The following is a 12,866-nucleotide window of genomic DNA, read 5'->3' on the forward strand; positions in this document are numbered from 1 at the left end:
GGCTTCCCGCCGAGCAGGGAGCCCAATGTGGGACTCGATCCCAGGACCCTGGGATCATGACCTGAGCCGAAGGCAGCCACTTAACGACTGAGCCACCCAGGCGCCCCCAGACATGCAGGTAGTTCTGGTGTGACTGGTGTATTGGATGAAAGATTGGGAGTGGCCAGAGAGGGGAGCTTCAGGGGAGACGGGGACAATACTGAAGGCAGAGAAGCCAGTTTGCAAGCTCAGGCATGGTTCAGGCGAGAAATAATGGGTGCCTAAACTCAGAGAATGACATTGAGTGGGAGAAAGGAGAGAAGTGGATGGATAAGAGAAAGATTAGGAAAAAGAACTAACTGTTGGCTGTAGGAATAAAGGAAGAAGCATGTCAGGTGGCTCCTGAGGTTCCAGGTTGGGTGACCGGGTGGACAGTAGTGCCATTCACCTAGATTCAGAATCCTGGGAAGGGAGCAAGTTTGGACATCCAACTTTTGAGATATCTGTTGGACCTGAAGGTGTGCATCCAGGTGGGTCTGTGATTTGGAGGTTCTAGAGCAAAATGATGGTAGTTGATGTTTCAGTTATGATCATTCCCCCAGGCTGAATGTGTAGATCGAGAAGAGGCCCGAGAAGGGAGCATACTAGCATTTAGAGGGTCTCAAACAGGAGACTGTGAAGGAGGGTGTGGAAGAGATGTGGGAAGGCTAAAGAACCAGCAGAGAGTTTGGGACGTTGGGAAGGCTGAGAGCCCAGTTCTGAAGAAGGGTCCGGATTTAATGCTGGATTCTTCTTTGTCTCACACGACGTGTTATTATATGTGCACTAGTCTTATCGATTAAACCCCAGGGACTGAATGTTGTATTTCTAAAACATTTAGACTGGTGCCAAGCACTCTGGAAAGTGTGCTTCATATTATTTTGGTTAGCTGGTCAACCTTATTCTGCCTCCAACTCTACAAAGATGTCAGATGAGTTTAGGCACGATCTCCTTCCCTTTAATCTTTGTCCTCAGTGAGTGTGCCTATGTTATAAAGGTATTTGTGTCTACTACCAGCAGGCCTGGCATGCTGCCCATGGACTCACAAGCAGCTGACCTGTGATTTTAGTTTAAAAAAAACTCATCTAATCTATACCTAATCCAGGGTAGGGCCCAACCATCTACCTACCCACTGTGTGGATTTGTGACTGCCAGGAGGCAATGAGCTAGCAATTGGTGATTGACTGTCATGGAAATAGAGTCTAATTAGTTATATAAGCTTAAGCTGTTCAGCTTGAAGTCCACTGAAATGATACCAGGAAACTGAGGCATTTATATAGGATTGTTTGGAAAAAGAAGGTACTGGTACATAAAACCTTAGTGTGATCTTGACACCTATGCATTAATTATCCCAGTTATCAATCGTCTCTGTCAATGTCATAACGAGGAGAAATGCCTCAGCTTGTGCTCCCATGTCTTCCGCTGGCCATCGTATTTCCCACTGGGAAAGTGTGGGTGCCTTAGTCTCTGTGTAGAGAGGGGTGGAGGGGGGAAGATGGGAGGTTCACTTAGAAATTAAGGATCCTTCTTGCCGTTAGGCAGTCATGAGTAGTTTCTTGTGTTTAGTATCTCTTGCTGATAGCAAGAAGGATACATTTCATTCTTTCCCTAGCCTAGTGCAGAAGTAGAACAGAGCATATTTTTCTATCTTAATGAGCATAAAATTAAGTGCACAGGGCAAAGAAAAGCACCTAGAGCCACATAACCAGCATTTTCTCAAAAATTGGATTTTTCTCTCCTGAGCTCTGCCCCAGAGCTTATTTTAGGGGGAAAAAATCACTTCTGTCTGCTCCAGCTGCTCAAAGCGAGACATAAAACAGATTTTTCTTCAAGGCGAGTTGAGCCATTCCCTTGCTCTGTCACTTTACCTCTGTAGAGGAGGAAGACACACCCCACTGGGGACTAACAGGAGAATCAGTGACTTAATAGCAAGATAGCAAAAGAACCCTTTCCTGAAGCCTGGTGAAGGGAACAACAACCAAACAGAAGAGAAAATTCATCTGCTTAAGTTTGGAAATAGCCCCATTCTTTTTTTTTTTTTTTTTTTTTTTTTAAAGATTTTATTTATTTATTTGAGAGAGAGAGAATGAGAGACAGAGAGCACTAGAGGGAAGAGGGTCAGAGGGAGAAGCAGACCCCCTGCTGAGCAGGGAGCCTGATGTGGGACTCGATCCCAGGACTCCAGGATCATGACCTGAGCCGAAGGCAGTCGCTTAACCAACTGAGCCACCCAGGCGCCCCGGAAATAGCCCCATTCTTAAACCGTGAATGCCAGGGGCTGTCTACTAGCTTAAGATCAGTTGAATTAAAATAAAGGATGATATGGGGTATACAGATCGCAGTGTGGGGAGAAACAATAGTGGACTCTCAGAGGGACACTGAAGCTTGGAGAGATGGGCTGCATGCTCTCTGGAAAATGGGGAATGCAGACAGGCCTCTTTTCCCTCCCTATTCCAGTTTCTGATGGGGATGAGGTATAGGGTGAGGACGGTTGGCCTGAGGGCCTGGAAACCATATCCTAGGAGCCAGCTTTGTAGCCGAGGGCCAGCAGCACCAGACAAAGGCCATTGTGCACAGAGAAATATTTGCTGAACCACCAAACAAAAATCCTGCAATCTGTGGGGCTTTATTTTAACTTATCAGAGTGACCAGCTCACTCCCATATGAGGAAATAAACCAAAATCCTAGCATCAGGACAGAGCATAACCCAACCCTCAACACACAAACATACATCCGTATTTAGAGGTGTTGGCCCAAACAGACAATGCCTGAAGATGAAATTTCCTAGTTGTAACAGTCCACAGCCAGCCCCAGTTCCTCCCATCCCCCTTCAGGCTGCTGAACTTTTGAACTAATAGTTGAAACCTCTCCACCATCCAGTTCTTCAGCTTAATTTCCAGTGATACATAGGACATTACAACACAGGGTTGTCCAGTCCAAAATGTAGTACCAGAGGGTAGAAACCCTAGAGAGAAACTTTTCCATGGAAAGATTAATTAATAAAGAATCCAACATGCAACCCATTCAGATTCTGTGGGGAAAGTAGAGGGATTGATGTCCAACATTTAGAATGAAAATTTACATTAGAAAAAAACAAAAATTTGAAGAACTGATAGGTGCCGTCAAGGAAGGTGGGGAAAAAAAAGGTTCCCTTTGAAACAGGAAATGAAAGATGAGGTGCTAGAATAAAGTTACAAAGAAGCCACACGAGGTGCAGATTAAATTCCAGAAGCATGCCATTGCGCAAAGCACGCACAGCTGCACCAGAAGCTGGAAAAGGCGGCATCGGAGTTACAGGAAAAGCAAATCAGTGAGGAAGAGGGACTTGGAGGTCACTGCAAAACAGGAAAAGAAAACAGAAATGGTCCTAGCCAGAGTGGGGAGATAAGGGGACCAGAAGAGAGGCGGGAGGAGGGGTCCTGGATGCAAACTCACTGTCAGGGATGCTGGCAACATTCACTGGGGAAGAGCCTGGAACAAACTGAGCAAAGGCAAGAGTCAAAGGATAGAAAACTTTTCTGAAATGAAAGAAAATCAATACAAATGGATAAATCATGATCCCAACCAACTTACTGAATTTCAAGGATGAAGAATCACCTACAAATATATTAACTGAAAAATTAAGTCACACGTATTCATTTTTTTTTATAATTTTTTTTTAAAGATTTTATTCATTTGGGACACAGGCACAGAGAGCATGAGCAGGGGGAGAGGCAGAGGCAGAGGGGAGAGGGAGAAGCAGGCTCCCCGCTGAGCCAGGAGCCTGACATGGGGCTCGATCCCAGGACCCTGGGATCATGACCTGAGCTGAAGGCAGACGCCCAACCATCTGAGCCACCCAGGCGCCCCTGTGCTCATTTTTTTTAAACTTAAAAAAATACTTTTAAAAAACATTCTTTTAACTGAAAGACATATAGGAAGGTATATATACCTGAAGTGTACAGCTCAGTAAGTTTTACAAAGGGCACATCCTTTTGTAACCACATCTAAATCAAGAAACAGAGCTTTTCCAGCCGCTCAGGAGCCCCACGCCCGCTCACCTACACCTGAGTCGCTAAAGCGCACTGTAGCCTGCAGACCAAATCTGGCTCTCATCTGTGAGCTAAAAACAATCTTTATGTTGTAAAATGGTCCCCCCAGAAAATCAAAAGAAGAATAAGGTTTCATGACTCAATGGAGATTAGATGAAGTCCAAATTTCAGTGTCCATAAGTTTTCATGGAGCATAGCCATGCTCATTTGTTTATGTATTATCCGTGGCTGCATTTCACCACATCAGCAAAGATGAGCACTCGTCGCAGAGACTACATGCCCTGCAAAGCCTTAAATGCCGTGTGGCCCTTCACACAGAAGGTTTGCCAACCCCTGTCCTAACGTAACTACTTTTCTAACTTCTAACCACACTGATCGGTTTGCCTGAATTGCATATGTGTCCTGTCATAAATACGTATGTGTTCCTTTATATTCTGACTTCTTTTGTTCTGCGTTGTGTTTGTGAGGTTCATCTGTGTGTGTGCAGCAGTGCCAGTAGTTTCTTCATTCTCATTGCTGCATAGTGTTCTGTTTTATGAATATACCACAGTTTATCCATTTGACCATTGGTAATCATTTGGATTGTTTCCAATCTGGGGGTTATTATGAATCATGCTGATAGAAGATATTCTTCTATATGTCTCTTGGAACATGGATGTATGGGTTTACATATTTACATTTCAGCTTAAGTTGCTGCTATTCGTTTTACAAAGTGGTTGTGACAGTTTAAACTCCTACCCGCGGTGCTCCACGTCCTCACCAGGAAATAGGATCAACGGTCTTCCTGCCGTTGTGGTAGGTGCAGCAGGTGTATCTCATCATGGCTTTAATTTGCATTTCCCTCATGACTGACGAGGTTGAGCACCTTTTCATACCTGTTCATACTTTTCTGTAGAGGGCCCATTCAAGCCATTTGCCCATTTCTCTATGTGTTTGTCTTTTTCTTACTGATTGGCAAGGGTTCTTTATTTATGGTGGATATGATTTTGTTGTTGTTGTTGGATATGTGTATTGCAGTTCTCGGAATATTAGAAGTTTGACCTGAGAATTCTGTACCCAGTTACGTTGCCATTCACATGTAAGAGCTTCATTAAAACATTTCCAAATATACAAGAACTCAAATTTTCTAGCGACGAATCAGATAAGTAATGGATTGGGGAAGTTATATATATCATGGGACTGGTAGTGAACACTAAATGCATTCAGATGTGAAGTTTGCATTTAAATAACTGTGATAATTGTTTTTCTAAAACAAGAGTAATTTATATACTTATATTTGAGATTTTATATCAAATATCTCTTTGATAACAAGAGAGGAAAAAATATGTTCACGAGGATACCCACAAAAAGCAGGAGACAAGGTGAAGGAGGAGGTGGGAGAAATTGTAAGGGTGCTAACTTCTTTATCTGCAAAAGTACAATGAGCATTACTAAAGACATACTATAGATTTTTCTAAATTACCAGGGGTGGGGGGTGGGGAGTAAAGGAAAATATAAAACCTGTAACAAAAGACAGGAAAGAAAAAAAACAAAGACACAGCATGGAAAACATGTCCTAAAATGACAGAAGACCATACATACGTTATGGCAATAAATGTAAATAGGGTAAACTCACATACTGAATTTAAGATGAATAGCATTAAACAGCACCAAAAAGGGTTAATAAACCTTATTTTACTACGAAAAAACAGAAGCATGTATTGCTCGCCGATTCAGAGTATATACTGCCTTCTATAGAACATTACCCCAGCCTTGCAAAGTATTGTCACTTGTCTGGCACCATAACCAAGTACAAACCCATTGCTACAGAGAAGATACACACACACACACACACGTATGTATACACACACGTGTATATATACATGTACACATGTATACACACATATAAATATGTATATGTGTGTATATGTATATATAATGAGATGTATTTTCTCACATCTATGTAAATATATATGAGATACATAACCTTATGGATATATAAACATATACATGAGAATAATTAAATTTGTAAATGTATACTAGTTTTATAACTGAGCATACTTGGTTGTAAGTTTAATTTTTTTCCATAGAATATCTTCTCCCGGATACAGACATATAATCAAGGAAAGGGATCTATCTCTATTATTTTCAATCTATCTATCTTACATGTTTTTATAGGTATAGAATCAGGAAAAGGGATGTAGTTAAAGGAAACAATGCTTCTGAAGGACTCCTTGGGCTGCCTTGTAAACTGCCAAAAGGGAAAGAATGACTTTGCTTTTGTTTGGCTTTCGGAGCTCCGTCTGCCTTTGCGTTTTAGCGGCCTTCCCCAAGAAACCTGACTGTCCATTGTGGAGGCTGGTGTGGTTTTGGATCTGTATCTTTTTTCCTAGCTGCTGGGGTGAAGTGGCCAAGATTTGGTTTGCATCTTCTCCTTGAAAATCTCTTTTCTCTGCCTTTAACTGGGTAAGTTTTGAGCTTTTTCTGATTGGGGGCAGAAGGTAGTCACTAAGAGCTACATTATGTTCCAGTTCCAGTGGAAGATCCTGCAGTCAATCCATTACTTTGACTTTTCTCCAGACAATAGAAGCTGGAATAGAGCCCAGAAGTTCTGGCATCTTCTTGTATTCTATTTTCTATATACCATGTAGTCTCCCAGCGCCTATAAAGAGCTTTCAGAGCACTACTTCCAACACCCACATTCTTACATTTTCTTTCCCTAGCCTCCCCTGGTCTCCCTCCCTCCCACCCCCACTCCGTATGCTTCTTTCTGCAATCCTCTCTGTGTTATGTTCAAAATAGTGTATATTTGGAGCAAGTCATTTTTAATCCTTCAGTTGAAAATATTCATTCATTCATGAAACATTTAAGCAATTGATAGGTTGAGAACGGTGCTAGGTGACATCCCATCTCATCCTCAACAATTCTGTAAGGTAGGAACATTATTTTAACTGCTTTTAAGGCTCGTAAGGGTTGTGTAACTTGGCCACAGTCACACAGTTTGTTTGGCAGAGCCTGGACAGCAGCTGCCTATTGAGTTCGTATGATGCGCCAAGGACTGCACGGAGCCCTGAGTGTAGTTTGCGCAGGAAGGCATGAGGATTGGAGGCTGGGAAGGTAACTCATCGCAGTTCCCCAGAGCTCTGCAAACTCCGTGTTCTTTCTGCTGTGCCATGCTAACAATAAAAGCATGCTGTGATCCATGCCTTGATGTTTCTGTTGTCTGCAAGGTGCTCTGGGGATCCGGAGGCAAAGTGGACCTGAGAAGTGCACTGGCGTTTCAGAGAAGAGGTGCCGTTTAAACTAGACCTTAAGGGAGGAGCTTTTCCAAAGAGCGAAACGAGGAAAGGCACTGTTGTCAGTGAGGAAGCCCGTTTGAAGTCACGGAGGGCTTGCCCAGTTGTGTGACAGGAGCTGTGCTGGCCACTGCCGCGTACGGGGCTGGGACATGTGCAGGGGGGGCTCCACAGGGGCCTTGTGGACTCTGCCCCAGAATTTGGGTTCTTTCTCTGGTCTGATGTGGGGTCATCAGTGCGAAGTGGTGTGATCAGATTTTTGGGGAGGGGTGTATAAACTGGTGGAATTGGGTAGGATAACCGAGGAGGGCTGAGATCAGTGAGATCATGCCCATAATTCGGGCAAGAGCCTGACCCCGGACATTAGTGGGGGATGAAGAGCCTCCAGGAGCAGAAGCCAAAAGCGGCAGGCACGTCCCGTCAGTTCATCGGCTGAACTGCAACACACCATTGCAAACCTTTTATTGAGGGGCTTCAGGGAAATGTCAGAGGGCTGGGAGTTCAGTGAGATCAACATCCTCAGCCTGGTCGGGACCTCCCCAGCTTCATAGTGGCCTGAAAGCTCTGCAGACCTTTTCTTGTTTGTTTATTTTATTTTATTTTGAGAGAAATGGGAGGGGTACAGAGGGAGAGGGAGAATCTTAAGCAGGTTCCACACCCCATGTGGAGCCAGACACAGGGCTCGATCTCACGACCCTGAGATCGTGACCTGAGCCAAAATCAAGAGCCGGATGCTTAAGCGACTGAGCTACACAGGCACCCCTTCTTGTTTGTTTTTAAAGCCAGGAACACAGCTGAACTCATTTCCACAAACTTGCTCTTACACTTATTCTCAGGGTCGGTAGTGACCCAGACACCGTTTTGCTCACCTGTAGTGTGTGTGTGACGTATGTACACTAATGTATGTGTGATTGCATGTATACACGGACTACAGTGTATTATACATGCGATATTGAAATTTGCTTTTTTTTCCCCACTTAAAATATCTTGGAGGTCATTTTTTGTCAGTAAATCTGGAGCTACCTGATTCCTTTTGATACTGCTTAGCATTTCATTATATGGATGTGCCATAGTGTCTTTAGAATACATAATGAATCGTGATGGACATTGAGGTTTCTGATATTTTGCTATTCCAAATGATGCAGTGAGTGTTCTTGTATATACATATCATTTTCACATATCCAAATTTCCAGAAATGAATTCTTATAAGAATTGAAATTCTTTGAAATTGCTGAGTCAAATGGACTCATGTGCATTTGTAATTTTAACATATTGCTAAATTACTTTCCATACTGCCTGTTTTCCTATACCCTCACCAACACAAGACATTGATGGTGACTCCTCTGAAAGGGAAAACTGATACCTTATTGTAGCTTTACAGATGTTTGAGCCATTTGCATTATCCTTTTTATCCTTTTTAAATTTTTCTCTTGAATTATTGACCTTATTTAGCTATAGGAGCTCTTGATATTTTAAGGAAATTAGCCTCTTGTCTGGTATGAATTCCAGATATTTCTCCCCAGTGTGTTATTTGTCTTTTGATAGTTATTACTATAAATTTTTTTTTTAGTTAAATTTATCAGGATTTGTATGTATGTGGGGGGGCTTTAGAATTTCATGTTATACTTAGAGAAGATTTCCCTTTTTATGAATGTTTTTGAAACTCTCCCATTTTTTTTCTCTCAGAGCTTGTATAGTTTAACTTTTTTTGTATTTAAATCTTCCAACTCTTCGGAATACATCTGGGGGTAAGCTATTAAGTATGGATCAGACTTTTCCCCCGTTGTCTCAACACCATGCATTGAAAAATTAATCTTTCCCCATTGATTTGAAATGCCATTAGGTATCTTCTTATGTGTGGATCTTATCTACCCAGGTAGACCATAAACTTTTAAAAGGCAGCAATCAGATATTATCCTATCTTGATTCACCCCCATAAAGCTGAGCATAATATTCTGTATAAAAGAGGTATGACAGTGTTTTTACATTTAAAGAATTGTGACATATATATATGGGGAAAGTACGCAAAACATTCACATACAACTCAATGAAAATTTATAAAATGAATGCCTGGGTAACCACAACCTAGATCAAGAAATAGGCCATTTCCAGCTCCTCAGAAGTCCCCTGTGCACCCGTCCCATTCACATTCCTCTTCCATCCCCCAGAGGCAACCACCCTCTTGACTTGTGACAATGATTTTCTTGTTTTTCTTTATCATAAGATTGGACCATACAAAATCACCATTGTTTGTAGGTAAAAAGCCATTGAATGTCTGCAATTTCATATTTCAACCTAGTAATTTTTACCACCTCTGCATATGTCTTTAAACAGTATAGTTTAGTGGAGCCTATTTTTTTTTTAATATTACTTAAATGTAATCTTATTGTATTTGTTCTTTGCTATGCTTCTTTCCTTTACTGTGATGTTGTGGTGTTCAACCATGTTGTGGAAGGTTGTCAGTTCTCACTGCTAGATATATCCTATCATACGACTGTGCTGCACTTTATCCATCCCACTGTTGCTGGGTTATAGGTTTCCAGTTTTGACTATTGAAAACAAGGTTACTATGAAAATCTTTGAACATGTGTTTTGATGCATGTAACAAAGGTTTCTTCTAGGACAGAATCGGCAAAGTAGGGCCCGCTGCCTAGTTCTTTATTTTTTTAAAGCTTTTAATGTTGAGATGATTTTACATTTATAGAAGAGTTGCAAAATTGGAACAGAGAGTGTCTGTATACCCTTTATCAAGCTGCCCCTAATGTAAACATCTTACATGGTTACGGAGCATTTAAAAATCAGACATTAATGTTGGTACAATACTATGAACTACAGACTTTGGAATTCATCAGTGTTTCCACTAATGCCCTTTTTCTGTTCTAGGACCAGTGCGGGATACCACATTGTACTTAGTTGTCACATTTCTTTAGACATAAAACAAGCTCCACTACAGTATTCGTGTAAAGTTCTTTTTGTTTTCAGCCTTATATAGTAGCCAGTCAAAACTCTTTTCCAAAGCTACTATTACATAGTCATTTGGGTCTCCTTTCTTTCCCTGAGAAAAATTCATTTAAAATTCATCCAGGTTGTGTGCATCAATAATTTGTTCCTTTTGTAAAAAAAAAAAAAAAAAAAAAAAATGCAGCAAACGTCCTATAACATAAAATTAACCATTGGAAAGTAAGCACTTGAGTGGTGGCATTTAGTACATTTACAGTGCACAACCACCACCTCTGTCCGGTTCCAAAACGTGCTCTTCGCCCCAGAACAAAACCCCGTACTCGTTCAGCAGTTACCCAGCGTCTGGCAGCTGTCAGTCTGTGTTCTCACCATTCTGGGTATTTCCCGCGAGTGGGACCACACAGTATGCGATGGTTTGTGTCTGGCTCCTTTCACGCATCCTGGTTTTGAGGTTCATCCGCATTGTACCGCATGTCAGTACTTCCCTCCCTTTTTTTTTGTTTAAATTGCGGTAAAATATATATAACATGGCATTTGCCATTTTCACCATTTTTAACTGTACAATTTAGTGGCATTAACTACACTCATAACATCATGCAACCAATCCCCACTACCCATTTCCAAAACGTTTTCATCCCCCCCCCCAACCCCACGGAAGGGCAGTACCCAGTAAGTCCCCTTTCTCCTCTCCTGCTAGCCCTGGTACCTTCTAGTTTAATTTTTATCTCTAGGAATTTGCCTGTTCGAGGCATCTCATCTAAATGGAATCATGCAGTGGTTATTCTTTTGTGTCTGGCTCCTTTCACCCAGCATCATTTTTCCCAGGCTCATCCACATAGTAGCAGGTGTCAGAACCTCATTCCTTTTTATGGTTGGGTAATATTCCATTGTGCGGCTACCCCACATTTTGTCCATCTGTTGATGGACATTTGTGTTGTTTTCACCCTTTGGTTCTTGTGAATAATGCTGCTGTGAAATTGGCCTACAAGTATCTGAGTGAGTCGTTATTTTTTATTCTTTTGTGTATATCCCTAGGAGTAGAGTGGTTTGCCTACCCCGGTCTGGAATGCGTACAGTGGTAAACTGAATTCCAAAGTGGTTCTACCGCAATCTTGACAACACTTGATCTTACCAGATTCTTCAGTTTTTGCCAGTCTGCCTGGTGTGCCGTGGTGTTGCACTGTGATTTTAATTTGCATTTCCTGATTCCTGAAGGAGTTGAACACATTTTCACATGTTTATTAGCCATTTGAATTTCCTGTTTTGTAATGTGCCCATTAATGTTCCTATTGGTGGTTTGCCTTTCTAAATTGATGTTGATGAACCGATGCCTCCAAATAATGTTTACTCTGTGTTTCTGCAGAACAAATAGTGGAGAAAGATGAAGGTCCGTATTATACTCACCTGGGATCTGGCCCCACGGTAGCCTCTATCCGGGAGCTCATGGAGGAGCGGTGAGTGACGCCCAGGTGTCCAAGCAGAGGTGGGCAGTTGTTAAGAGAGCATGGCATTGAAGCGCCTCTCATTGTCATTGCCTCGTACCGGATGATGTACAGGAAGGAGGTCATGATACCCAGACTGTGGAAGGTTGACTACGGGTTTCTCTCTCTCCGTAGGTCTGCCCTCTCTGTCTTCCCCTCCCCTGCCCTTCTCTCTCTCTTGAACTATTTTTTTATTGATGAAATGTGGTGAAATGACTCTGTGTCCCATAGTGTTTCCCGAGGTCTGAATTTTGCTGCTGGCTTTTCTACAGTATCGTTCACTGTGTCCTTCTGCCCTCGCTATGGCCTGTAAATTCGCAGCTAGAGCTAAAGACGTCATGGGAATCGGATAATTTTTTTTCTTTCTTTTTTTCAAAATGACTTCATGGGTGGTATTTTGTGCCTCCGCTAGGAGGAATAGAGTATCTCCTCGTTGGCCAGTGGGTGTCTATTCAGGTTGTGTCCTGAGTCGTTCTGACGCTGTCCCAGGAGTCTTTGATAGCTTTCTCGATTCCTCGTATGGCATTATGCTTGGGGCGTGCATTCTGCATTTACCCAAGAAGTCCAGGTCCTTTCTATTGGGGGAAGAAGTATTTAGGAAACAAACTGTGGTACTAGGTTTGCCCGTGACTTCTAGGGCATTTCAGTAGAAAGAGCTAAGATGTATGGGTTGGATTTTTATTTTTGGTTATTGATTAGTGATCAGATACATCGGAGGTTACCTTGACACTTAGAATTCAAACTCAAGACTACAGGGTTTTTCCTTAACAGCCCTGTTTTGTTTTTTTAAGTAGTTTGTATAGATAGAGACTTTAAAATCTACGTACGTGTTCACAGCAGATAATAAATGCCACGAGTTCCAGTGTACAGAAGGGTAAAATAGCTTGGTGATTGAGAGCATGTGGACACTGGAGCTAGACTTCAAGGTCTAATCCTGGCCCTGCCCCTTCCTGCTGAGTCCTTGTGTAAGTTGCTCTACTTCTCTGTGACTCGGTTTTTGTATCTGCAAAATGGAGATGATAGAAGTACACGTATGTTGTAGGAGAATAATGAAGAGAAGCTGAATCAATGTCTGGAAAGCACTTAGTGCTTACAGGGAA

The 12,866-nt window shown here is 42.1% G+C and overlaps 1 protein-coding gene across 7 annotated transcripts in view; it reads left to right on the forward strand.

Moving 5' to 3' along the window:
* Positions 1-12,866, forward strand: part of TET3 (tet methylcytosine dioxygenase 3) — a 98,866-nt gene that overhangs the window by 57,866 nt on the left and 28,134 nt on the right. For all 7 annotated transcript variants that reach the window (XM_081833705.1, XM_081833706.1, XM_081833702.1 and 4 more), the window contains one exon: positions 11,649-11,739. In XM_081833705.1, coding sequence (XP_081689831.1) covers positions 11,649-11,739 — 91 coding nt within the window. The remainder of the gene's footprint in view (positions 1-11,648; positions 11,740-12,866) is intronic.

The sequence above is a fragment of the Leptonychotes weddellii genome, chromosome 10, assembly GCF_054177405.1.
Source record: "Leptonychotes weddellii isolate Sample4059 chromosome 10, ASM5417740v2, whole genome shotgun sequence".
Taxonomy (NCBI): Eukaryota; Metazoa; Chordata; class Mammalia; order Carnivora; family Phocidae; genus Leptonychotes; species Leptonychotes weddellii.